At 44.5% G+C, this 25136-nt stretch overlaps 1 protein-coding gene across 1 annotated transcript in view; it reads right to left on the reverse strand.

The window, feature by feature from the left end:
- Window positions 1-25136, reverse strand: part of Cul4a (cullin 4A) — a 59685-nt gene that overhangs the window by 20317 nt on the left and 14232 nt on the right. The window contains exons 4-15 of the mRNA XM_004663418.3: window positions 25025-25094; window positions 22401-22474; window positions 21594-21756; window positions 20408-20497; window positions 18896-18978; window positions 16146-16213; window positions 11542-11660; window positions 8597-8789; window positions 3633-3737; window positions 3370-3480; window positions 3207-3292; window positions 2610-2717 (exon numbers count right to left, since the gene is read on the reverse strand). Of these exons, the coding sequence (XP_004663475.1) occupies window positions 2610-2717; window positions 3207-3292; window positions 3370-3480; window positions 3633-3737; window positions 8597-8789; window positions 11542-11660; window positions 16146-16213; window positions 18896-18978; window positions 20408-20497; window positions 21594-21756; window positions 22401-22474; window positions 25025-25094 (1270 nt within the window). The remainder of the gene's footprint in view (window positions 1-2609; window positions 2718-3206; window positions 3293-3369; window positions 3481-3632; window positions 3738-8596; window positions 8790-11541; window positions 11661-16145; window positions 16214-18895; window positions 18979-20407; window positions 20498-21593; window positions 21757-22400; window positions 22475-25024; window positions 25095-25136) is intronic.

Here is a 25136-nt window from a genome sequence, read left to right on the forward strand (position 1 = left end):
AGGACTCTGAAGCCTGTCATGGCATCCATCTGGTTCCTGAGTCCTTCATTCCCCCCTCTCTTTGTACCATGAGTAGCCAATCTTGGATCCCAATTGAATTACTGAGTGGAGTCTAGTGGTATATACTGTGATCTTAAAAACATAAGCTGTATTGTATTAATGTGTTCCCTAACAAAAGCAACTAATCTATTAATAATGCAAAGTCCTATTGTGATTAGTAACAAAAATAAAAAGTAATGGCCCTGCTAAAGCAGACAGCAAAGTTGTTAACCATGGGGAACGACTGAACCATAACTCAAACCATCCTCTATCAGCTCTTCTTTCTTTCTTTTGTTTTTCCAAATTCTCTCATACCTTCGCCATTCAGTCTCTAGTTATACCTGAATGGTTGACATAAAAACAACATTCTTCCCTTAAGGCCACACATAGTCCCCCTTGCTGGAGGAATAATAAGTCCAATCCCGTCTATTCTGTAATACAACTTCAGCTAAGGAGTCTATATTTTTCTCTAAGTGAGTAATGGACGTTTCCAGCCTCTGAATGCCTAAGTCTATACTTGATGTTTTCTTTGAAGGGTGAGTGCTGCAATGCCTCACAGTTTTAAGAGATTTTAAGTCTATGGTTGGATGGCTCCACATGTTTGGTGGCAAGGTGGACACATCCCAGAAGGCAATGGGAGAGGAGCACTGCTGACCTCATGGTGGCCAGAAGCAGAGAATAACAGAAATGGACCAAGATACATGCCTCAAGTACATACCTTCAGTCACCAACTTTCTATAGTTCTACCATCTTTCAATAGTTTATTCAATTTTAAATCTATCAGTCAGTATATTTGACAGCCACAATGTTTCTCTAGAAACATCCTCACAGACACATCTAGAGCTGTTCTTCAATAACCCAAGCTCTCCCAATCCAATCAAGTTGATGTCCAAGGTTAAACATCATAGTTACCAACAACATACTTGAGACAGTTGGCAAAGGTAGAAGGAGGGAATCATACTAGTGAGAGCTGCCTAATCTGAGAAGATGCTTGGGTGCTTCTTGGAGGTTCCCATGGAGGAAGGGAGGGTAAGGGCATCATACATCTCACTTGAACATGTGAGCAGGAAAGATGCCAGTCATACAGCCAGTGCTGAACAAGGTCATTTGTGGAGCTGTCCTGTACAGTTTCTGGATGTCTGCATTATTTCATAATAGCAAATGAAATCACTAGCCATGTCAGGAGAAGCCTGCCTTGAGTGGTGGGAGGTGAGTTCCTGGTGTGGGTGAAATGAGCCTCCCTTCTCCCTGGGAAGAAGGATGCACAGCTTCTGAAGGAGGTTTTGCTCTGAGGAATGAACATACCTGAAATGTGAAATGGGACCCCCAAGTGGTCCAAAAAGATGGCTGTGGTGAGTGATAGCAACCAGCAGAGCTAAGTAGCAGGAGTAACCTGGCTCTGACCATGGGCTAGTCCAGTCTCCAAGGGCACAGTGGTTCAGGAAAGAGGACAATGGGAGTGTAGGGCACCATGCATAGCTAAGGGAAATGTGGACATGTCAGCTAGACATTATGCCACAAGGCTGCCTGTGCATGGTGTAGGAGCAAGCATCAGGAAAGAAGCAGAGGCAACAAAGACCAGTGGGATCAAAAAAGAAGAACCAAGAAAATAAAAAACAAAAAGCAGCTGGGAGTGGTGGCACACGCCTTTAATCCCAGCACTTGGGAGGCAGAGGTAGGAGGATCGCCAGGAGTTCAAGGCCACCCTGAGACTACATAGTGAATTCCAGGTCAGCCTGAACTACAGTGAGACCCTATTTCGAACCCCTCCCCCCAAAAAAAACCCCAACAGCAAAAAACAATGCTTGAGCTGCATTGAGCCTGGGCTAGAGAGAGACGCTACCTCAAAAAAATGTGCAGGACGTGGTGGTGCACGCCTTTCATCCTAGCACTAGGGAAGCAGAGGTAGGAGGACTGCTGTGAGTTCAAGGCCATCCTGAGAATATGGAGTTAATTCCAGGTCAGCCAGACCTAGAGTGAGACCCTACCTTGAAAAACAAAACAAAACAAGACAAAAAAAAGAAAACAAACCAAACAAACATAAAAACCCTCTTGAAACTGAGGAGGGTTTTTAGGGAGAGTGGTGGCTAGAGTCCCATCAGAAGGCTTGAGGGGTGCAGCCTTTGCCTTTTCTGACCTGGGGTATGAGGCCCCCAACTCTCTGCTCCACCTGGAGCCAGCCCTCCTCCACTGCCTGATCTCACTGGTGGCATGAGAAGGGTCTGCTTTGCTGGGCTTTAGCCTTACTGAGACCAGGACTCCATCTCCCACCACAGGCCCTCCATTTACAAAACCTCAAGCTGTGGCTCACATGCAAGGCTCTAACAATACTATGCCCAAGACCCTGGCATCATCTGTGCAGGATGGAATGGAAAACCAGACAAACAGCCACTTTCACAACAGATATCCCTGCTTTGGTGAGCCTCTGACTATGATAAAGTGGTCATTTTAGAATGTCATTCTGCAGAAACAACAAGAATATGGAATGGGTGAGTTTAAAACTTCTCTCCCAGCATTTTTAGGTAATAGATTGGATTTGGGTGGGCCTGAGCAAGCAACTGAACACTCACCTCTGGAGGGAGGTGCACTTCCATGGGCGTGTATGTGGGCCAGTAGCCCATGGTGAGTATGTTCACTGTCAGGTCTATAGGGCCTGGAGTACTTTGGTTCTGCATATGCTAAAAAGAGACAAAGTCCATGACAAAATAATTATTTTAGAAAATCATTGTAAGTAATGTATTTAAGAAGAAATAGTAGTTTTTAAAAATATTTTTTGTTCATTATTTATTTATTTGAGAGTGACAGACACAGAGAGAAAGACAGATAGAGGGAGAGAGAATGGGCGCACCAGGGCTTCCAGTCACTGCAAACGAACTCCAGACATGTGCGCCCCCTTGTGCATCTGGTTAACGTGGGACCAGGGGAACCGAGGCTCGAACCGGGGTCCTTAGGCTTCACAGGCAAGCGCTTAACCGCTAAGCCATCTCTCCAGCTCGAAACAGTAGTTTTAAAAATGGAGTTGCACATGTCAGTATCTACTTCAGCCCCTACAGTATACTCAGCAGTGATTCCATCACTGGGATCACATTATTATCTTATTATTGGTAATACCACCAATGTGACAAACTGTTAGACCCATTACTTCAGTTTTATATGAAGAAACTAACCTGCTTGAAGTGAACCATGATGTCCTTGGAAAGCTCCATGTCCTTGAACATGCCCTCCAGCTTGCTGGTGAAGGCAGCCCCGCACTCTGCGACACGTGAAGGAGTGGGTGAGAAAGAGCGGCGTGTGGTGCCCGCCCCGAGAGCAGGCCCGCCCCGCGCTCACCGTGCTTGAGCTTTGACAGCATGGACTTCTCGGCATCCACCGATGCACTCTTCCCCACGAGCAGCCTTTTTGCTAAATCTTTCTTATAAAATGCTTCAAAAACGTCTTTACCTGTTGTGACCAGAGGAAAACAACTGTCACCTTAGACAGCTGAAGTGATATTACATAGCCCCTGACTAGAACTCCTGAATGCTCATGCTCTCATGCTGGGTCAGAGGACAGGTCTGAGAGTGATCTATCTTGTGGCCATGCAGCACTCTCACCATGGATAAACCGGAACAGTATCATGATTTTATCCAGGATTCTCTCCAACTCTTCATCTGTTGCTTCCTTGTTGCCGGCTCGTAACTTTGAATCCACATGCTTAGCTGTTAAGAGCAAGAGTCTCAATTAGAGATGCTGAACACAACTGTCCATCATTTTTTGTTATTTTAAATTTTCTTGTTGGTTTTCTGAGGTAGGGTCTCACACTAGCTCAGGCTGACTTGGAATTCATTATGTAGTTTTAGAGTGGCCTTGATCTCTCCACAATCCTCCTATCTCTGACCCCCGAGTGCTGGGATTAAAGGCGTGCACGACCATGCCCTGCTATTATTTTATTTTATTTTTAAAATTTTTTTTTAATTATTAATTTATTTGAGAGCGACAGACACCGAAAGACAGATAGAGGGAGAGAGAGAGAATGGGCACGCCAGGGCTTCCAGGCACTGCAAACGAACTCCAGACGCGTGTGCCCCCTTGTGCATCTGGCTAACGTGGGACCTGGGGAACTGAGTCTCGAACCGGGGTCCTCTGGCTTCACAGGCAAGCGCTTAACCGCTAAGCCATCTCTCCAGCCCCTATTATTTTATTTTTAAGGGAGGGTCTTGCACTAGCCCAGGCTGACCTGGGATTCACTATCTAGACTCAGGCTGGCCTTGAACTCACGGTGATCCTTCTACCTTGGCCTCCCAAGTGCTGGAATTAAAGGTATGTGTCACCATGCCCAAGAGAAAGAGAATGGACACACTAGGACCTCTAGCCTATGCAAACAAATTCCAGACATATGCACCACTTTGTGCATCTGGCTTTAATGTGGGTACTAGGAAATCAAACTTGGGTCATTAGGCTTTAAGGGCAAATAATGTAACCACCGAGCCCATCTTTTTTTTTTTTTTAATCATTTTTATTTATATATCTATCTGAGAGGGAAAGAGGCAGATATATAGAGAATGGGTGTACCAGGGCCTCCAGCCACTGTAAATGAACTCTAGAAGCGTGTGCTACCTTGTGCATCTGGCTTATGTTGGTCCTGGAGAATCGAATCTGGGTCCTTTGATTTTGCAGGCAAGTGCCTTAACTGCTAAGCCATCCCTCCCTCCAGCCCCATTTTTTTTTAAAGATCTTTATTTATGAGAGAGAGGGAGAAAGAATATGGGCATGCCATGGCATCTAGCCACTGCAAACAAGCTTCAGATCCATGTGCCACCTTGTGCACCTGGCTTATGTGGGCCCTGAAGAATTGAACCTGGGTCCTTAGTCTTCAAGACAAGTGCCTTAACTGCTAATTCATTCCTCCAGCAACCCCCCCTTTTAATTAATTACTTTGAGAGAAAGGGAGAGAAAGGCAAATAGAGAATGGGCATGCCAGGGCCTCCAGCGACTGCAAAGGAACTCCAGATGTATGTGCCATTTTGTGCATCTGGCTTACATGGGTCCTTGGCTTTGCAGGCAAGTGCCTTAACCACTAAACCATCTCTTCCAGCCCACACAAGTGCCCCCCCCTTTTTTTTTTTTGGTTTTATGAGGTAGGGTCTCACTCTGGTCCAGGCTGACCTGGAATTAACTCTGTAGTCTCAGGGTGGCCTTGAACTCACAGCGATCCTCCTACCTCTGCCTCCCGAGTACTGGGATTAAAGGTGTGCGCCACCACGCCCGGCACAAGTGCCCATTTTTAATCTCAGCACTTGAGAGGCTGAAATAGGATTGTTGTTAGTTTGGGACCAGCCTGGGCTACAGAGTGAATTCCAGGTGAGCTTGGGTTAGAAGGAGCCACTGACTCAAAAACCATCATGCCTTTAATCCCTGCACTTGAAACAGAGGTAGGAGGACTGCTGTGATTCTGAGACTACATAGTGAATTCCAGGTCAGCCTTGGCCAGAATGAAACTTTACCTCAAAAACCAAACCAAACCAACCAAAACAAAACAAAAATAGGGCTGGGGAGATGGCTCAGCACCTGGAGGTGCTTGCTTGCAAAGCCTAATGACCTAAATTTGATTCCACAGTTTCCATATAAAGCTGATGAGCAGAGTAGCACATGTGTCTTGAGTTCATCTGTAATGGCAGAAGGCCCTGGCGTGGCCACTCTCTCTCTGCTTGCAAACAAGCAAATAGATAGAAAAAAGCCACAAAAGTCTCAACAGAAAAGGGAAAGAGCATGGCTTGGCTGTGGAGCTCTTGCCTAGAACACATAAGGCTCTGGGATACAACCCAAGCACAAGAAAGGGGTAAAATAAAATCAGAAAACCTCGTCTCTTTCATTTCTCTAGGTGACAACTGGGTTTTTGTCTAGAACCTTTCTAGAATAGCACCACTGCAGGACAGAGGCAGAAGGGATCATTCTTTTCTTTTCTAAAATACGTTTTATTTATTTGAGAGAGAGGGAAAGGGGTGGGGGGAGAGAACGGGTGTGCCTGGACCTCCAGCCACTGCAAATGAACTCCAGATGCATGCATCTCCTTGCACATTTGGCTTACGTGGGTCCTGGAGAGTTGAACCTGGATCCTTTGGCTTTGAAAGCAAATGCCTTAACTGCTAAGTCATCTCTCCAGGCCCAGAAGGGGTCTTTCTAAGACTGATGTTCTCAAGCTGATAGAACAAATCTTTCCCACAATGTTAACAAAGCCAAAGACTGTTACATATCTTTTCTAATCTCTGATTAAGAAGAAAATGGACTGGTCATTCCATAGGACTGTGCTGGCAGATAACAGAATGCTCCTTTCAGGATCTGGTGTGACAAACTCAGGAAGCTTTCTAAGAGAATTCCCCTCAAAAAACTTTTGAGGGCTGGAGAGATGTTTTAGCGTTAAGGCACTTGCCTATAAAGCCTAAGGACCCAGGTTCAATTCCCCAGTACCCGCATAAGCCAGATACAAAAATGGCGCATACATCTGGAGTTCATTTGCAGTGGCTAAAGGCCCTGGCATGCCCATATTCATTCTCTCTCTCACAAATAATAAATAAAATGTTTTTTTTTAAAAGCCAGGCGTGATGGCACATGCCTTTAAATGTTTTTTTTTTTTTTTAAATATAATTTATTTATTTAACAGAAAGAGATAGAGAGAGAGAATGGGCACACCAGGGCCTCCATCCACTGCAAACGAACTCCAGATGCATATGCCTCCTTGTGCAGCTGGCCTACATGGGTCCTGGGGAATCAAACTGGGGTCCTTTGGCTTTGCAGAAGACCATCTTAACTGCTGAGCCATCTTTTCCAGCCCTACATATTTTATTTTTATTTACTTATTTGACAGTGAAGAGGGGAGAGAGAGGGAGAGGGAGAGACACAGACAGATAGACAGAGAGAATGGGCGCACAGGGCATTCAGCCACCACAAATGAACTCCAGACACATGTGCCACCTTGTGCATCTGGCTTACGTAGGTCCTGAGGAACTGAACCTGGGATCTTTGGCTTCATAGGCAAGCACCTTAACCACTAAGCCATCTCTTCAGCCCTATAAAAACTTTGAGTGTGAAAGGCACAACAAGCATGCAAAGACAAGAGTACTCCACCTGGTGCTTCTTATTTCTGAGGTCAGAGCCCAGCACTTCAAGAAGCCCACATTCCCTTTATATCCGTTTCTGAGGCAGCCACAGCCTACTGTGTGGCACAGCTCAGTACACCACTCAGTGTTCTTGTTGCCTTTTTTAAAAAAATATTTTTATTTATTTATTTGAGAGAGAGAAATAGGCAGAGAGAGAGAGAGGGAGAGAGAGAGGGAGGGAGGGAGGGAGGGAGGGGGGGGGAATGAATATGAACAGGTGTGCCAGGGTCTCTAGCCACGGCAAATGAACTCCAGATGTGTGCACCCCCTGGTGCATCTTGCTTATGTGGGTCCTGGGGAACTGAACCTGGGTCCTTTGGCTTTGCAGGCAAGGGCTTTAACCACTAAGCCATCTCTCTAGCCCCTGCTCCCTTGTTGCTTTTTTTTTTTTTTTTAAAGAAGAGTCATGCTCTAGTTCAGACTGACATGGAATTCACTATGTAGTCTCAGGATGGTCTTGAACTCAGGGTGATCCTCCTACCTCTGCCTCCCAAATGCTGGGATTAAAGGTATATGCAACCATGCTTGGCTTCGCTTGGTGATTTTATTAGTACTTTTCTTACTTTCTGTTGTGAAATATCCTGAACACACACCAAGCAAGCAGTCAGGTGTCAGCCATGCTCCATGCTGCACTCGTTCCTGCCACAAAATCTGTCTCTTCAGTAAGTGAAACATTTACTGACGAGTGAGAGTTTATGAGCATTATTATTCTGATGTCATAAAATGACCACAATGGGCAATTAATTACAAGTTTTTTTTTGAGAGGTCATCTAATTTTATCATTCTGAGTATTGAGGTGACCAAAGAGCATGGTACCCAGAGGCTGATGACCTAATCATCACGATGCAGAGGCATCACACTTAACACACCTTCTTGGTGTTTTCTGAGTGGAAATCATTTTCTCCTTAGGACAAAGATTTTTGTTAAGTCTTTATAAAAGCAGCTTTGGGGGCTTAGTGGTTAAGGTGCTTGCCTACAAAGCCAAAGGACCTAGGTTAATTTCCCCAGGAGCCATGTAAGCCAGATGCACAAGGTAGCACATGTATCTGGAGTTCGTTTGCAGTGGCTGGAGACCCTGGTGTGCCCACTCTCAATCTGCCTTTCTCTCTCCTCTTTCTCTCTCTCTCAAATAATTTTTTTTTTAAAAGTAGCTTTGGCACTGTCAGGAAACACTTGATAACAAAGTTTCCTGTCCCTTGGAGACCAAAGTCCAGGTCTCCACTAAATCCCTTCCACATGTCCCTTCAGAGGCATACAGCTGTACAGTATATGTAAACTGCTGAAGCTGTGTCCTAATAAGGCTTGGTAAAGATCTTTCTCCCACACTCCCCATAAAGAGCTTGGCCAGTCGAGGAAAAACCTAGCTTGAGTTTTGTCTGGTTCCTTCATATTTCAAAAATATCTAGGACTACGTTTTCTACCAATGAGCTCTGCAGGCTTGTTCGGTCTCTTGTTGATGAACGTCTCGAAGGATTCCTTCATCAGGTTGATGAACCGCTCATTCCTCTGGAAGCACACTTCCACCACATGGTCCACTTTATCTTTGAAGTCAAGCAGGTCCTGCACCATGTCTTTATCTTTTTCAGGATTGATGACAATTGTTGTCCCAAAAGTCTACAGAAGAACATAAATGCCAAGTCAGCAACAGGCTTATGACAATAAGAGTATTTTCTTCTGCTGTTACATGTGATGTCAGACATGACTTTACCACCTGATGCTGGCAGCACTCACTGTAGTGGGTCCATTGGACATGTCTGTAGATAACATCCAGCATCCCCTGGGGTGGGTGGTACCTGGTACCCAGAGATCCTACATCATCCCCAGAATGCACTCCTGTTAGAACACACTAGCAGGAAGCTGTGTGTGTTGTGCTGCATTGGTGAGAGGGCCATGGAAAATGTGTAAAACATGGAGTGTGGGAGTTTGAGTGTTGTGGTGGTTTGATTCAGGTGTCCTCCATAAACTTAGGTATTCTGAATGCCAGGTTCCCAGCTGTTGGAGATTTGGCAATTATTCTGGAGGCAGTGTATTGTTGGGAGCGGACTTATGGGTATTATACCCAGTGTCCCCACACCAGTGCTTGGCACACTCTCCTGTTCCTGTTGCCCACCTTATGTGAGCCAGGGAGTGATGTCCACCCTCTGCACATGCCATCACTTTTCCCTGCCATCAAGGAGCTTTTTCAAGCCCATAAGCCAAACTAAACCTCTTTTACTCACAAGTGGCTCTTGGTTGGGTGATTTCTAACAGCAACACAAGCCTGACTGCAACAGTAAAGTGGTACCAAGAAGCGGGATTGCTGCTAGACACCTGTGTGGCTTTAGCCTTTTGGAGCTGATTCTCAAAAGGAACGTGGAAGGATTTGAAACCTTGGCCTAAGAGATGCCCTGCAGTGCTATACGTACAGCTTGATGGACTATTCTGGTCAGAGTTGAAAGACCTGAATGCAATAACAACTGTGGACTGTGAGGTTTGGCTTATGAGGATGAAAAAGAACTTTGCTTGGACTGGGCTAGAGGCAGTTTGTGTGAAAGACCTGCTGTTATGCTTGTGTCCTGAGAAGTTGTGCAGGGTTGCTTTGTGTGAGCAGAGGGATATGTCACAGAAAAAAAAAAAAAAAAAAAAATCTTTGAGCCTCAACTGTTGCCCATTCACCTGCAAATTGAGAGAAAACAACTATTAAGATTGGGCCAGCTTATCTGCACTGGGGCAACAGGAAGACTGTAGACTCTTTTGAAGGGGCCTGAGTGCTCGCGGAGTGTCCTGTTCTGCTTTATTCCCTTCCGGATTAATAAATTGGCACCCTACCTGGTATTGTGGAGTATAAGAAATGCAGGAAAGAGAGGGTCATTGAGTTTGCAACACGGTCTTGTGTTTTGGAAATGGCCAATGGGCAGTGTGAAGCCAGTTTGTTGGATGCCTACATGGAGACCCCATGGAGCCATGAGGATGAACCGTGGATTATAGTGGAGACCCAGTGGAGATGAGTGCCAAGGAGAGCTGCTGGCCCCGAAGAAGTTTTCTAGGACTGTGAGTCGCTTGGCTGGAGGGGCGGAACTGGAAGGCCAGAGACTTGTTGCTGGTTAGAATTATCAGACTTGGAGATTTGTCACTGGCTAGAGTTGTTGGACTTGAAGCTATAGAGTTTGATGTTTACCCTGGGTGTTTTAAATCTTGTATTTGTTGAACATTTCTTTGCTATGCCTAATGCCATTTTTTAAAATTTTCATTTACTTCAAAGTGACAGACAAAGAAAGAGGCAGATAGAGAGAGAATGGGCGCGTCAGGGCCTCCAGCCACTGCAAACGAACTCCAGATGCATGCGCCCCCTTGTGCATCTGGCTAATATGGGTCCTGGGGAATTGAGCCTTGAACCAGGGTCCTTAGGCTTCACAGGCAAGCGCTTAACCGCTAAGCCATCTCTCCAGCCACCCAATGCCATTTTTTTTGCAGCGTGAATGTTTATTCTGTGCCATTATGGGTTTTTTGGGGATTATTTTGGTATTATGGATCAGTTAAAAGATCTTGGACTATGGGGATGTATGAACATCATTGGATTTGATAAAAACTATGGGGACTTTTAAAGTTGGACTGAATGTATTATTGTATTTTATATCATGTGTGGACATCATTTTGTGGGGTCAGGGGCAGAATGTGGTTTGATTTAGGTGTCCCCCATAAACTTAGGTGTTCTGAATACTCGGTTCCCAGCTGACAGAGATTTGGAAATTAAAGCCTCCAGGAGGCAGTGTATTGTTGGGGGTGGGCTACAGGTATTAAAGCCAGTGTCCCCATGCCAGTGTTTGGCACACTCTCCTATTCCTGTTGTCCACCTTATGTTGGCCAGGGAGTAATGTCCGCCCTCTGCTCATGCCACTGCTTTCCCCTGCCATCGTGGAGCTTCCCCTCGAGCCTGTAAGCCAAAAAAACCTCTTTTTTCCAGAAGCTTCTCTTGGTTGGATGATTTCTACCAGCAATACGAACATGACAGCAACAAGTATTAAATCCTAAATCTGACCTGGAAATACAGCAGCAGGCAGACCAACCGGTCATACCAAAGTATGGAACAATCTTCAATGGTAAGCAGATGTCCCTGTGACTAATGTTTGATAATGGTATTACAAATAAGGTATGGTTTACACCAACAGCAGATGTGAACCAACAGCAGTTGCTGTCTGCTACAGTGCAGGTGTCATATTAGAGAAGTAAATTTACTCCACGAAAATGTTTGCACAGGTGACCTGGGAGAAGACAACAGACTATCACCATCTCCATTGTTTGTGATGGGAATAGAGAAATCCTCACATTCATCTGCTTTTCTCCACAGGGGTGCTGTGTATCCCCAGTGGGTGCCAACATGTGATACCTTGATGTACTCGCTCCAGTGCTGCAGCAGTGCGTGCTGCCCGCCTTTTACCCGGCTGAACAGCTGGTACATCTGTGTGAGGTCAGGTACCCTGTTCTCATCCAGAAGGTGGTCAAGTCCTATAAGCATGTAGAACAAACAAGTTAAAGCAGGAAGCTGGCAGCTGTAACCAGTGGTCAACCTACAATGTGTACCACAAAAACTGTATGGCCTTAAGACTCAGAACATGCCTGCTACACAGGTGAGCTGGTCTAAGTTAAAATGGCACTTACATGTGAACCTCACTTCTTCAGTGTGGTGGGAACACTTTACTTGCTTCATTAAATTTCTTATTTCACAAAAGTTGAAAGACTTGAAAGAATCTGACAGCCCTGGAAGATTTACTATCTAAGCTTTTTGTAGTTTAGTCTACCAGTCAGAAAAGAATGTTAAAAAGTTTAGTTCGAGCTGGGTATGGTGGCACATGCCTTTAATCACAGCAATAGGGAGGTAAAGGTAGGAGGATTGCCATGAGATTGAGGCCACCCCTGAGACTTCACAGTGAATTCCAGGTCAGCCTGGGCTAGAGTGAAACAGACCCTACCTTGAAAAACAAAACAAAAGTTGGTTCAGGGCTGGAGAGATGGCTCAGCAGTTAAGGCATTTGCCTGAAAAACCTAAGGACCTGGATTCAATTCCCCATACCTATGTAAACCCAGATGAACCAGGTGACATATGCATCTGGAGTTCATGTGCAGTGGCTGGAGACCCTGACACACCCATTCTCTCTCTCTCAAATAAATAAATTATTTGAAAAAAAGGTTTGGTTCAAAGATGTACAAAGTAGCACATGTATCTTGAATTCATTTGTAGTGGCTGGAGGCCCCGTGTGCCCATTCTATCTCTCTGCATGCAAGTAAATAAGCAATTTTTTTTTTTTTTTTTTTGGTTTTTTCGAGGTAGGATCTCACTCTAGCCCAGGCTGACCTGGCATTCACTATGGAGTCTCAGGGTGGCTTCAAACTCATGGCAGTCCTCCTATTTCTGCCTCCCGAGTGCTGGGATTAAAGGCGTGTGCCACCATGCCCAGCTAAATAAACAATTTTTTAAAAAGTTTCATTCAGTTCGAATGTTGCGTGTGTGTGCCTTATCATGGGTGTTGAAGGTCAGTGGACCACCTCAGGTGTTAGGTCTCACCTCACCTTCCACCAGTTTGTTTGAGGGAGGGACTCACTTTATTCACCACTTTATTTGCCAGGCTAGTTTTTCTCCAAGCTTCCAAGGAATTCTAACTCCCATTTCACCATAAATGTGCTAGAACTATAGGCACTCGTCACCACTTCTGGCTTTTCATGGAGTTTGGGGAGCCACTAGATACTCACACTTGTACAGCAAGTACTTTATACACTGAGCCACCCCTAGCCTGAAATGCTTTTTTTTTCCAAGGAAGGGTCTCACTCCAGTCCAGGATGATCAGGAGCTCACTATGTACTGGCCTTGATGAACTCACGGCAAACCTCCTACCGCAGTCTCTCGAGTGCTGGTGCCACCACACCCCATCTGCAATTCTAATTTTAGTCAGTTTTATTCTAGTAAGCTGTTAAAGGAACATTTATCAGATATTTTGAAGTGTTTATCATGACATTTTATAGTTTTATTTGCTTTTTAAATTTTATGAAAATTGGCTGGGCATGGTGGCATATGCCTTTAATCCCAGCACCTGGGAGGCAGAGGTAGGACTGCTGTGTGTTCAATGCCAGCCTGAGACTACAGAGTGAGATCCAGGTCAGCCTGAGCTAGAGTGAGACTCTACCTTGACAAAAAACAACAAAAACCCATAAATATTCACAAAAATTTCCCACCGGGGCAGAAGACTTTACTAGCAAAGGTAAGGTCTCACTCTGGCCCAGGCTGACCTGAAATTCACTGTGTAATCTTAGGGTGGCCTCGAAGTCATGATAATCATCCTACTTCTGCCTCCCAAGTGCTAGGATTAAAGGCATGCACTACCATGCCCAGCTCCCATCCAGTTTTGATACAAGGCCTCACTGTGTAGTCTGTTTTTGCCTCAACATACAGACCCCTCTTGCCTCAGCCTCTCTAGTGCCAGAATTACAGGCATGTGCTGCTGTGCCCAGCAACTAGTAGATTTTCTGAATCTGGGAAGGCAGCCATAGAGTGGAGGCTACAGGCTCCCTCAGCCACCTGAGCCTCATATCTTACCAATTGTCAATGTCTGCAAACACAGGTGGTTTGGCAAGCCAAGGCACACAGTGACAAGCTAGAAGCCCAGATATTTGCTACTTCTCAAGATGATTTCTGATCTAATGATGCAGATAAGCTTTTAATTTTGTAATTTATGTATATCCCCAAAGTCCTAAGTAATGTCTTTTTGAAGAATGTGGAAAAAAAAATTGACCCGTTGGCTTTATGAATACTTCTAATAAACTTTGTATCTTTCGTTTTTGGTATTTAGAGACAGGCTCACTCTTGCCCAGACTGACCTAGAACTTACCTCAGCCTCTGAAGTATGAGGATTAAAGTACCGAGCCACCATGCCCAACTTTCATAACTTCAGAGTAATGTTTTTTTCGAGGTAGGGTTTTATTCTAACCCAGACTAACCTGGAATTTACTATGTAGTCTCAAGAGTAGCCTCGAACTCATGGCGATCCTCCTACCTTTGCCTCTCAAGTGCTGTGATTAAAGGTGAGTGCCAGTCATGCCCGGCTACATTATTAAAAAAAAAAAACAAAAAAAAACTTTTGTTTATTTACTTGCAAGCAGAGAGATAGAGAGGAGACAGACAGAGAGAATGGGCATGCCAGGGCCTCCAGCTACTGCAGAAGAACTCCAGATACATGTGCCTCCTTGTGCATCTGGCTTCTGTGGTCCTTGGGAATGGAACCTTGGTCCTTTGGCTTTGCAGGCAAGTGCCTTAACTGCTAAGCCATCCCTCCAGCCCTACGTAACTTTTTTTCTCTTTTTTTGGAAAGAGGACACAAATCCTTATTCCTAGTCACATTTTGTGATTAGAAAGGTTTTGCATGTCTCCCTTTATTATGTTTGTATTTCTTTTCTGGTACTAACAATACTGGTGCCTAACAACATTAACAAATGCTTCTTTAATAATAAAACATATATATTACTGTTCCAGATAAGAGCCACATCAACATTTCACCAATAATACAATTTTTAAAAATAATTTTAAGAGGGCAGGAATAATGTGTTTGCTGCACAAGAATGAGTACATGAGTTTGGTTTCTTAGAACCCATGTAAAGCCTGATGTTATGTTGTTTGTAATCCCAGTGTACCTAGGACAAGAAGGGAAGCAAAGACAGTATTGCCCAGAAACTCCTAAGCTCATGGGCCAGCTAATTTAGTGCTGCAGATATGAACAATGAAATAAGTGACCTGCCTTGAACTTGCCCTGGATCTGTAAGCCTGAAATAAACCCCTTCCTCCCATAAACTGTGTCTTATTTGGAACTTCATCCCAGCAACATGGAGCTGACTACAACACTAGGGCTAAGAACTATTGGCATAAAGTCCAAATATACACAAAATTTAGAGTGAAAGAGGGAGAGAGTGAGGGTACATGGGCATATCAAGGCCTCTTGCTGCTACAGATGAACTCCAAATGCATCACTTTGTACATTTGGCTTTAAAAAAAATTTTTTTTTAATTTTTAAATTTGGCTTTCTATGAGTGCTGGAGAACTGAACCTAAACTGGCAGGCTTTGCAAGCACATGCTTTTAATTGCTGAGCCATCTCCCAGCCTCTGACATAAAGTTCTTTAGTATTTAAGAAAAAAAAAATGTGACCTGGATAGGGTGATGCATGCCTGTGATCCTAGCTGTTTCCTCCTAATACTTACTTTTCTCTTAATGGCTAGTATGTTCATTAAAGAATATTCTGGAGCTGGAGAGATGGCTTAGCAGTTAGGTGCTTGCCTGCAAAGTCAAAGGATCCCAGTTTGACTTCCTAGGACCCATGTAAGCCAGATGCACAAGGAGGCACATGCATCTGGAGTTTGTCTGCAGTGGTTGGAGGCCCTGGCGTGCCCATTCTCTCTTTCTACTTGCCTATTTTTGTATCTCTCTTTCTCTCTCTTAAATAAATAAAAAGAATATTCTGAATTCTTGAGCTGGGGTGGTGGCACATGTCTTTAATCCCAGCATTTAGGAGGCAGAGAATAAACCTGAGTTAAGGCCACCCTGAGACTACACAGCAAATTCCAGGTCAGACTGGATTAGAGTAAGTCCCTACCTCGAAAAAACAAAAACAAAACAAAAAAATCTGAATTCTAAAAAAAAAAAAGAGAGAATATTTCCAATTCTTTGTCTTATGAAAATAATAAATGTTTTTACATTTCTATGTGCAATGCTTTCCAAGTTTCACAAGTTAAACTAGCATTTAGTTTAATTCATGTAACACTGGGAAAATAGGCAGGGTGTATGGTGGCACATATCTTTAATCCCAGTACTAGGGAGGCAGAGTTAGGGGGAATCACTGTGAGTTCAAGACCAGCCTGAGACTACAGAGTGAGTTCCAGATTAGCCTGGGCTAGAGTGACACCATACCTCAAAATAAATAAATAAATAAAAAGACTAGGAAAAATCTACCTTTCTGAAGAATTGCTGTCAAATGTTCTCCCAACAGCTGTTTCTCCACACAGGCAATCAGTGGTTTCCTAGAGAAGAAAACAGGAATCATAAGCAACAGAGTGAAGGATGACTCTCAGCTGCAGAGGACAGTGAGTTAAATCCAAACTAGACAGCTACAGCCAATGTAATAGAGGACCAAAGAGCAAGTTTTCTTTCATGCTAATCAGTGGCAGTGACTGGTGATTCTAAGGCCTTTGGACTTTTATATTGTATTTGTTATTTCTCTTGAGAAAAGCACTTAATACCTAGTTGAAACTGGCTTTGAACTGTGGTCCTTCTGTCTCTGCCGCGCTGTGATATGATTAGAGTGCACCACCTGCCCAGCTTTCTGGGGGTATTCCTAGATATAACTTGCTGAAAAAACAGACAGGTCTACAGGTGGGGTCCAGTGACAGGAGCACCTGAGGAAGACAGAGCCTGGCTGACTGGCCATGAGATCTGAACACACAAGCCCCACACAGAACAAAAAATGTGAAATGGGGCTGGGGAGATGGCTCATTCAGTAAAGTGCTAAACATGGTGGCATACTCCTGTAATCCTGGCATTGGGGAGGTAGAGACAGGAGGGTTCCTGAAACTCACTGACTAGATAGTCTAGACAAAGCACAGCACTGGAAAACCTTGGAGTTCAGCAGGCCTCATTGTCAGTCATAATCCTGGCTTCTCAGTAAGCCCCAGGGATTTTCCTGTCTCGGCCTTCTCAGTGCTAGGATTACAGGAGTGTGCTACCATGCCCAGAATCAAACTCAGGCCTTCAGGCGTGCACAGTAAGCACTTTACTGAGTGTCCCATCTTCCAACCCTAAGCTCTTTTTTTTTCTATTCATGAGATCAGAATATGTTTTACATCTCCAAAATGATTAATTTTAGGCTGCTTCTCAAGACTGCACTTTACAGTTTATATGTAACTTTTTTTTGAGGTAAGGTCTCACTCTAGCCCAGGCTGACCTGGAACTCACTCTGTAATGCCAGGCTCAAATTCTTGGTGATCTGCCTACCTCTACCTCCTTAGTGCTGGGATTAAAGGCGAGCACCACCGTCCCTGACTTCTACATAACTTTTTAAACATTATATATTTTAATTTTTATTTATTTGAGAGAGAGAGAGAAAGAGGCAGACACAGAGAGAGAATGGGCACACCAGGGCCTTCAGTCACTGTAAATGAACTTCAGATACATGTGCCACCTTGTACATCTGGCTTATGTGGATATTGGGGAATCGAGCCTTGAACTGGGGTCCTTAGGCTTCACAGCAAGCCCTCAACCACTAAATCATCTCTCCAACCATACACACACATATGTATACACACACACACACACACACACACACATATTTTAGTTTTTAAAAAATATTTTATTTTTATTTATTTATTTGACAGAGAAAGGGGGAGAGAGAATGGGTATGCCAGGGGCCACTGCAAACCAACTATAGACATGTGTGCCCCTTGTGCATCTGGCTAACATGGGTCCTGGGGAATCAAACCAGGGTCCTTTGGCTTTGCAGGCAAACGCCTTAACCGCTAAGCCATTCCTCCAGTTGCCAATATCTATATTAATTTATGTATTTGCAAGTAGAGAGAAAGACAGAGGAATGGGTACACTCACAGGACCTCTAGCCACTGTCAACTAATTCCAGATGCATGTGCCACTTTTGTGTATCTGGCTTTATACTGGTACTGGGAAATCGAACCTGGTTGTTACACTTTGCAGCCAAGTGCCTTAACAGCTGAGCCATCTCTTCAGCCCCTCTATAACTTCTGCCAAGCTTCCAGTAGGCCCTTCCTTCTCTCTGTGAATTGAAAGTGTGATAAGCAGGCCCCTACCCAGTGAAATAGGAGTGATAAGCACACCCTTGCCCTGTGAGATAGGAGTGTGATAAGCACACAACTACTGCTTCAGCAACCCAATCTTCTCCCAGCTCAGCTCTGGGCTTGCACCCAGGACCCATGTTTCTCATTGACATTGGGGAACAATCTTTCTCTGGATGGTGCCGCTTTCTGCACTTTCATTCTGTGTCTGCACTGTTCCTTTCTTATGTTCCTTTACTCCTGTAAGAATTGGAGCTTCTTCGACCTTTCACTGAAGTAAATTCTAGGCACTTGGCTCTTCTCTCCTGTTTTCCTTCTTCTTTTCTTTTTAGTGTGTGTGTGTGTGGGGGGGGGGTCGTGAGGTAGGGTCTCACTCTAGCCTAGGCTGACCTGGAACTCACTCTGTAGTCTCAGGCTGGCCTCAAACTCTTGGTGATCCTTCCCATACCCTCCTCCCAAGTGCTGGGATTAAAGGCATGTGCCACCACGCCTAGCTTCTCTTTTCTTTCCCTAGCTGCTCATCTCAGGTCTAGAGAAGAAAATAAGTGAAAGAGAAAACAATGTGGCAGTATCATAAATATGAGTTATAGCCACATGTCTAACACAAAAGCTCAGGACTGAAGAGCCCTGTGCTCAGTGGTATGCCACTGGGTCAATGGAATGCTTATGTTGGCACTCAGATGCCCAGAGCCTCAAATGGCATCACTCAAAGATATATGATCACTTGGTAACACATACAGTTTATAAGTACTGAATCTAGACCAATTATTAGCAAAGCATGACCTTTGGAGCAGACTGTTCTTACAGTATTGGACAAATCAGCAGGGGTATTAATCCTCTCAGTACACAGTCATAAAAACATATTTATGAGGAAATGGAAATACACTCAGTGATGGCACTTACTGTGTGCTGTGGTCAAGGTAAGTGATCACTCGGTCTGCTTCTTCTTCCAGGCGCTTACTCACATGGTTAAGGTATTCTGGAACCTTCCAAAGAAATCATTTAACATATCAGTAAACAAAAGATGCCTCACATTACTCATAAAATGTCTTCTTCATAAAATGAAAAAAACCCTAACCAAACAAAAAACAATAATAAAAACAAACAAACAAACAAAACCCTCACCAGAGCATACACTTAAGCCAAATACTAACATACTACTACATGTGGACAGGGTGAGAATCAATCAAGAGGTTGGCAGTCTCCTCTAAAATTAAGAGCTCAGGTTGTACTTTGTGTTGTTCCCTGTTCACTACAAAGCGTCAAGCTTGTTTTGGTTTTAAAATGCCTGGGTGGGAGGGACAAAGCCTTCTGGCAACCTGTTACCCATACATAGGCCACAAAGCTGTCAGAGAGGATGCCCTGCCACATGGCCAGAGATTTCAAAGCAGACCTCATGCTTCCAGGGATGAACAGAGTCCTTTGGTTTGTCAGATAGTAAGATCTGACAGGCCAGGCTCTGTCTTGTGATCAGCAGGTGACAAGGAAGGGCTATTCCCATGGTACTTTTCAGAGCTGTGCTCTAGTAACTAAGAAGCTGTTACCAGGTCTTGGGGTAGTAGTACTAATTACACATGCTTTTTCATAGATTTAGGACCTCTGACCACTGCAAAGAAAGATGAATATATCACTTTGTATATCCTGCTTTATGAGGATATTGGGGAATTGAATCCAGGCTGTCAGGCTTTGCAAGCAAGCATGTTTAACTGCTGAACCATCTTTCCAGCCTAATGGGGCTTTTCTTCCTAATGTTTTGTACAGATGAATTTTTTTTTCTTTTTGTTTTTTTGCGTTAGGGTCTCATTCTGGCCCAGGTTGACCTAGAATTCACTATGTGGTCTCAGGGTGACCTTGAACTCACGGCAATCCTATCTCTGCCTCCCTAGTACTGGGATTAAAGGCGTGAGCCACCATGCCTGGCTCCAGATGAAAAATTTTGACAGAATTTATCTTCCATGTCTAAGATTTATTCTTTTCTAAAATATTTTCTTATTTGGACAAAAGAGGCAGACAGAGTGTGAGTATGGGCATGCAAAGACCTCCTGCCACTGCAAACAAACACCAGATGCATATGTCACTTTGTGCATCTAGCTTTACGTGGGTACTGGGGAACTAAACCTGGGCCATCAGGTTTTGCAAGTGTCTTTAGCCACTGGGCCATCTTTCCAGTCTCCTAAAATTTATTCTTTATCTACTTGCTTAAATAGTTTCTTAGCTATTTCAGAATCTATCTGACCAACCTTTTATTTGCACAGGGAAGAAAGACTTCCTAGGTAAAGAAATCAACTTTCTACATTAAGCTCATTTCTGAGGATTTCAGAACCTTTTAAAAAATGTGTGCATAGGAAGAGAGGAGTCTCTATGATCCACAGTCTGAGTGGGGAGTGCAGTCCTATGCTCTTAAGCACGCCTTACCTCCCTGTCCTGCATCAGCCTCTGGCCTTCCGCTGCGTACAGACAGTTCGTCTCTTCCAAGAACTTCAGTTCGAATGAGTCTTTATACACCTAGGGAAGGCACTGTTAGGACTCTTCAGTAAAGGAATTGACTTTTTAAGCACTAAGGGTCCCACTAGGAGGCAGCAGACTTGTAGCCTCTGCCTTAGTTCACTGTGGCTCTATTTTCAGTGTTTTTTTTTTTTCCCTATAGGCAGAGCCCATGTCTGCCCGGGCTCACAACACTCAAGTTCAGTCCTTTTTCCTTTGTATTCCCAGTGATCGCCTGATTTTACCTTGCTTACGATATTTTTTCTTTTGGATTTTCAAGGTAGGGTTTCACTCTAGTCCAGGTTGACCTGGAATTCACTATGTAGTCTCAGGGTGGCCTCGAACTCACATTGATCCTCCTACTACCTCTGCCTCCCAAGTGCTAGAATTAAACGTGTGTGCCACCACACCCGGCTTACCTTTGCTTATGATATTTTCAATGAAAACTTGCCTTTTAATGTAGCCATGTTTATCCATCTTTACTTTTGTGGCTTTTCACATAGTGTTAGTCTGAGTAATTTCCTCCCCAGGGATTAAATACTTTTTTTTTTAAAGTTTTTTTCAAGGTAGTGTCTTGTTCTAGCCCAGGCTGAACTGGAATTCACTATGTAGTCTCAGGGTGGCCTCAAACTCATGGTGATCCTCTTACCTCTGCCTCCCCAGTGGTGGGACTAAAAGGATGCGCCACCACACCCAGCTCTCACAATTATTTTTCCCCCCAAGGCAGGTTCTTTACTCTAGCCTATGCTGGTTTCAAACTCAGTGATCCTCCTACCTCTGCCTCCCAAGTACCAGGACTAAAGGCGTGAGCCACTATGTCCTGCTTCTCTCACACATTTTTGTTTGTTTGTTGTTGTTCTATTTTGTTTTTCAAGGTTGGGTCTCACTCTAGCTCAGGCTGATCTGGAATTCACTAGTCTCAGGGTGGCCTCCAACTCACAGTGATCCTCCTACCTCTGCCTCCTGAGTGCTGGGACTAAAGAGGTGCGCCACCACGCCCGGCCTTAACTAGTACTTTTATGATCTCATTGTTCCCACTTACGTCTCTAATGCATCCATTTACCTTTCAATAGGCACCTGTGAGGCAGCCACTGCACACTCAGGACTGAGGCCTCACCTGGAGATCTGAGAGCATGCTCAGCAGACTGCGCAGCAGGCTCCGGTCTACTGCCTCGCCGCTCCTCTCACGCTCAATCAGCAGCAGGATCCCGTCAATAGTCTTACTTTGAACCATCCTGTCGCTGATGATATGGTTCCTAAATAGCTCTAGGCCCATGTCCCTGCCAGACAGCAAGAACAGCTAGCCTTAGATTCATCCTTCAAAACTCCAGCGGTGCTACAAGCATTAGCCAAAAACTGCTACTTGCTAATTATACCCAGGGCCTGGCAAGTCCCAGTAGAAGTGTGTGTTTGGCCAATCCAGGATTCTAGAACTCTCTTCCCTAAATGAGGCCGTTATTTTCCTGGATAGGTAAGACTAACTGCCCCAAGAGGAGGTATCGAGATAGTCCAGGTCACACATGCACCCAACAATCAAATCACTGTTGTGCAAATCTGTAGCTCAACACTGCTCTTCCTGGAAGAGACACTGGGATGTCAAGGTTGTGGGAACCACCACCTCACCAGCTTCTGCACCCTCTGGGTCCTTTCCTTTTCCTTCTGTCATTCTCAGCAGCTCCCTCTCTAGAGCAGCTGTAGCCTCCTGTATATGATTACACGGTTCTTTCTGCAGAGAATAGATCTGAAATGGCTGCAAGCCTGGGAATATTGGGGAGGGGGCACCCAGCGCCAGAGCAACCATACGCAAGGTGGTAGGTGCTCACCAGGGAGGAGGGGCTGGGCAGGGACTGTGACAGTTGGGTGGGGTGTGATCCTAACTGGGTTAAGCAGGCAGTGACTTTGCCAGGTAAAGCAGGGTGCTCACCAGATAGAAGGTAACATGGAGTTCTGGAGGACGTAGGTGCGATCCAAAAACAAGAAGATGCTTCTGATCATGATCTGAGACCAGAAAGGAGCATCAGGAGCGTTACTCACTCATTATTCACTCTAATCCTCCAGATTAGACTTTTTAAAAAATATATATTTTATTTGTTTAGTTATTTATTTGAGAGAAAGAGGCGGGGGGGGGATGGGCGCACCAGGGCCTCCAGCCACTGCAAACGAACTCCAGACGTGTGTGCCCCCTTGTACATCTGGCTCATGTGGGACCTGGAGTATCGAACCTGGGTCCTTTGGCTTCACAGGCAAACGCCTTAGCTGCTAAGCCATCCCTCCAGCCCCAGATTAGACTTTTTGAACTGTCTTATATGAGCTGTCACACCAAGACTCTCATTTGTCTAAATTAAATATAACTTTTCATCCTGGTGATTTTTTTTTTTTTTTGTGCTGCTTTTTTGAGGTAGTCTCTCACCCTAGCCCAGGCTGACCTGGAATTCACTATATAGTGTCAGGATGGCCTTGAACTCACAGTGATTTTCCTACCTCTGTCACCCCAGTGCTGGGATTAATAGCATGCGCCACCATGCCCGGCTTAAACCTTTTTAAAAATATTTATTTGTAAGCACAGATAGAGAAGAGACACAGAGAGAATGAGAATTGGTACACCAGGACCTCCAGCCACTGCAAACTGAATTCCTGGCACATGTGCTACCTTGTGCATCTGGCTTACATACATGGGTATTAGGGAATCAAACCTGGGTCCTTAGGCTTTGTAGGCAAGTACCTTAACTGTTAAGCTGTCTCTCCAGCCCATAAACCTTTTTGTTTGTTTTTTTGAGGTAGGGTTTCACTCTAGCCCAGGCTGATCTGGAATTCACTATGCAGTCTTAGGGTGGCCTTGGACTCAGGAACAATCCTCCTACCTCCTGCCTCCAGAGTGCTGGGATTAAATGTGTGCACCACCACATCCAGCCATACATTTTTTAAAAAAATATTTTATTTATTTATTTGAGAGAGGAAGGTGGGGAGAAATGGGCATGCCATGGCCTCTTTCCACTATAAACAGGCCCCAGATATATGTACCACCTTGTGCATCCTGTTTTAAACAGGGAGTGGGGAAATAGAATCTGGATCCTCTGGCTTTACTGAAAAGTGCCTAGACCAGTAAGCCATCTCTCCATCCCCTTTAAACTTTTTCTCCCTTAAAAAAAACAAATCCCTTGTTTCTTTCAGAAGCAGGGTTTTATTTTAGCCCAGATTGGACTGAAACTCACAGCAATCCTCCTACCTCAGCCTCCCAAGTGCTGAGACTAAGGTATGCACCACCACACCTAGCAATTTTTTTTTCTTCTTTTGAGAAAGTGTCTCATATAATCTGGGCTGGCTTTAAATTTCTCATCTTCTTGCCTCTACCTTCCAAGTGTGGGAACATAGGCATATGCCACCATGCTTTGCTTAAACTTTGTAAAAGTTAGGTCTTGCCACACTGTCTTCAGGCGCTTGGGCTCCTCAGTGCACTGGCTCTCCTCTGGGAGCAAAGAGCCAACACAGGACAGTAAACTTGTAGCCCCAAATCACCATCTGGAATTGATTTGATGTGTGGTTCAGACTGTCTGACATGTGAACACACCTTTCTCAGCAGACAATTTTGTTTCTGATATCCATCAGGTACACAGCCCAGAACAGACACTCACTGCCCACTATTTACTATCTTTAGAAAACAAGTGTTCCAGGCTGGAGAGAGGGTTTAGTGGTTAAGGGACTTGCTGGCAAAGGCAAAGGACCCAGGTTTGATTCTCCAGTACTCACATAAAACCAGACGTAGGAGGCGGCACATGCGTCTGGAGTTTATTTGCAGTTGCTAGAGGCCCTGGTGTACACATTCTTTTTCTTTCCAAAAATAAATAAAATTAAAGAAATTTGCAGAGAGAGAGAATATCAATGAATGAGAATGAATGAATGAGAGGCACACCAGGGCCTCTTGCCATGTACTACTTTGTGTATTTAGTTTTATGTGGGTAGTAGGGAACCAAACCTGGGCCATCAGGCTTTGCAAGCAAGAGCCTTTAACCACTAAGCCATCTCTCCAACTCCATACTATTTTTCCTTTCAGGTTATCAACAGCTAGGCTATGTTAAAACACACATAAAATCATTAGACTAGACATGCCTAGTGTCTAAGACTTTGTTATCTAACTGCAGTGAGTGCTTGGAACTTGGGGCCAACTGTAATTAGGGGACACCTTCAGGAACTTAGGATGACTCTCCATTGTCCACATCTACTGCTGACCTAGAGGCAGATCTTGGCAGCAGCTCTGTCCTCCAAAGCCTGTCTGAGATCACCACCCTACTTTATTCTGCTGCTTAGCTATGCTGGAGGTGCACAGAGTGCTGAGGAGAACTCTGCTTCTTAGTTTAGCAACTTTCCAGGTTTAACTTGGGTAGAAGTGAGTGGAGACAGTCATGTAGGACTGGAAGAGAGAGGTCCCCATCATTCCAATCACCTTCATTTTGGCCAGAGTGGAGTAAGGCCAAAGCACAGTAAATAAGCAAGAGTAGGCACTGACTGCAGCACTACTACAGGATCAGGGCTGAGGAGCTGCAAGCTTACCATTTGTCTGCAGTGATCTTGCCAGCATGTGTTAATCTTCTTTAGAAATAAAACGCTGTCTAGTGAGTCTGTGCAGACCTGCTAAGGAAACTTTGAATACATCAGCCCCTTT

Source organism: Jaculus jaculus, chromosome 3 (assembly GCF_020740685.1).
Source record: "Jaculus jaculus isolate mJacJac1 chromosome 3, mJacJac1.mat.Y.cur, whole genome shotgun sequence".
In the NCBI taxonomy this organism is placed as follows: domain Eukaryota; kingdom Metazoa; phylum Chordata; class Mammalia; order Rodentia; family Dipodidae; genus Jaculus; species Jaculus jaculus.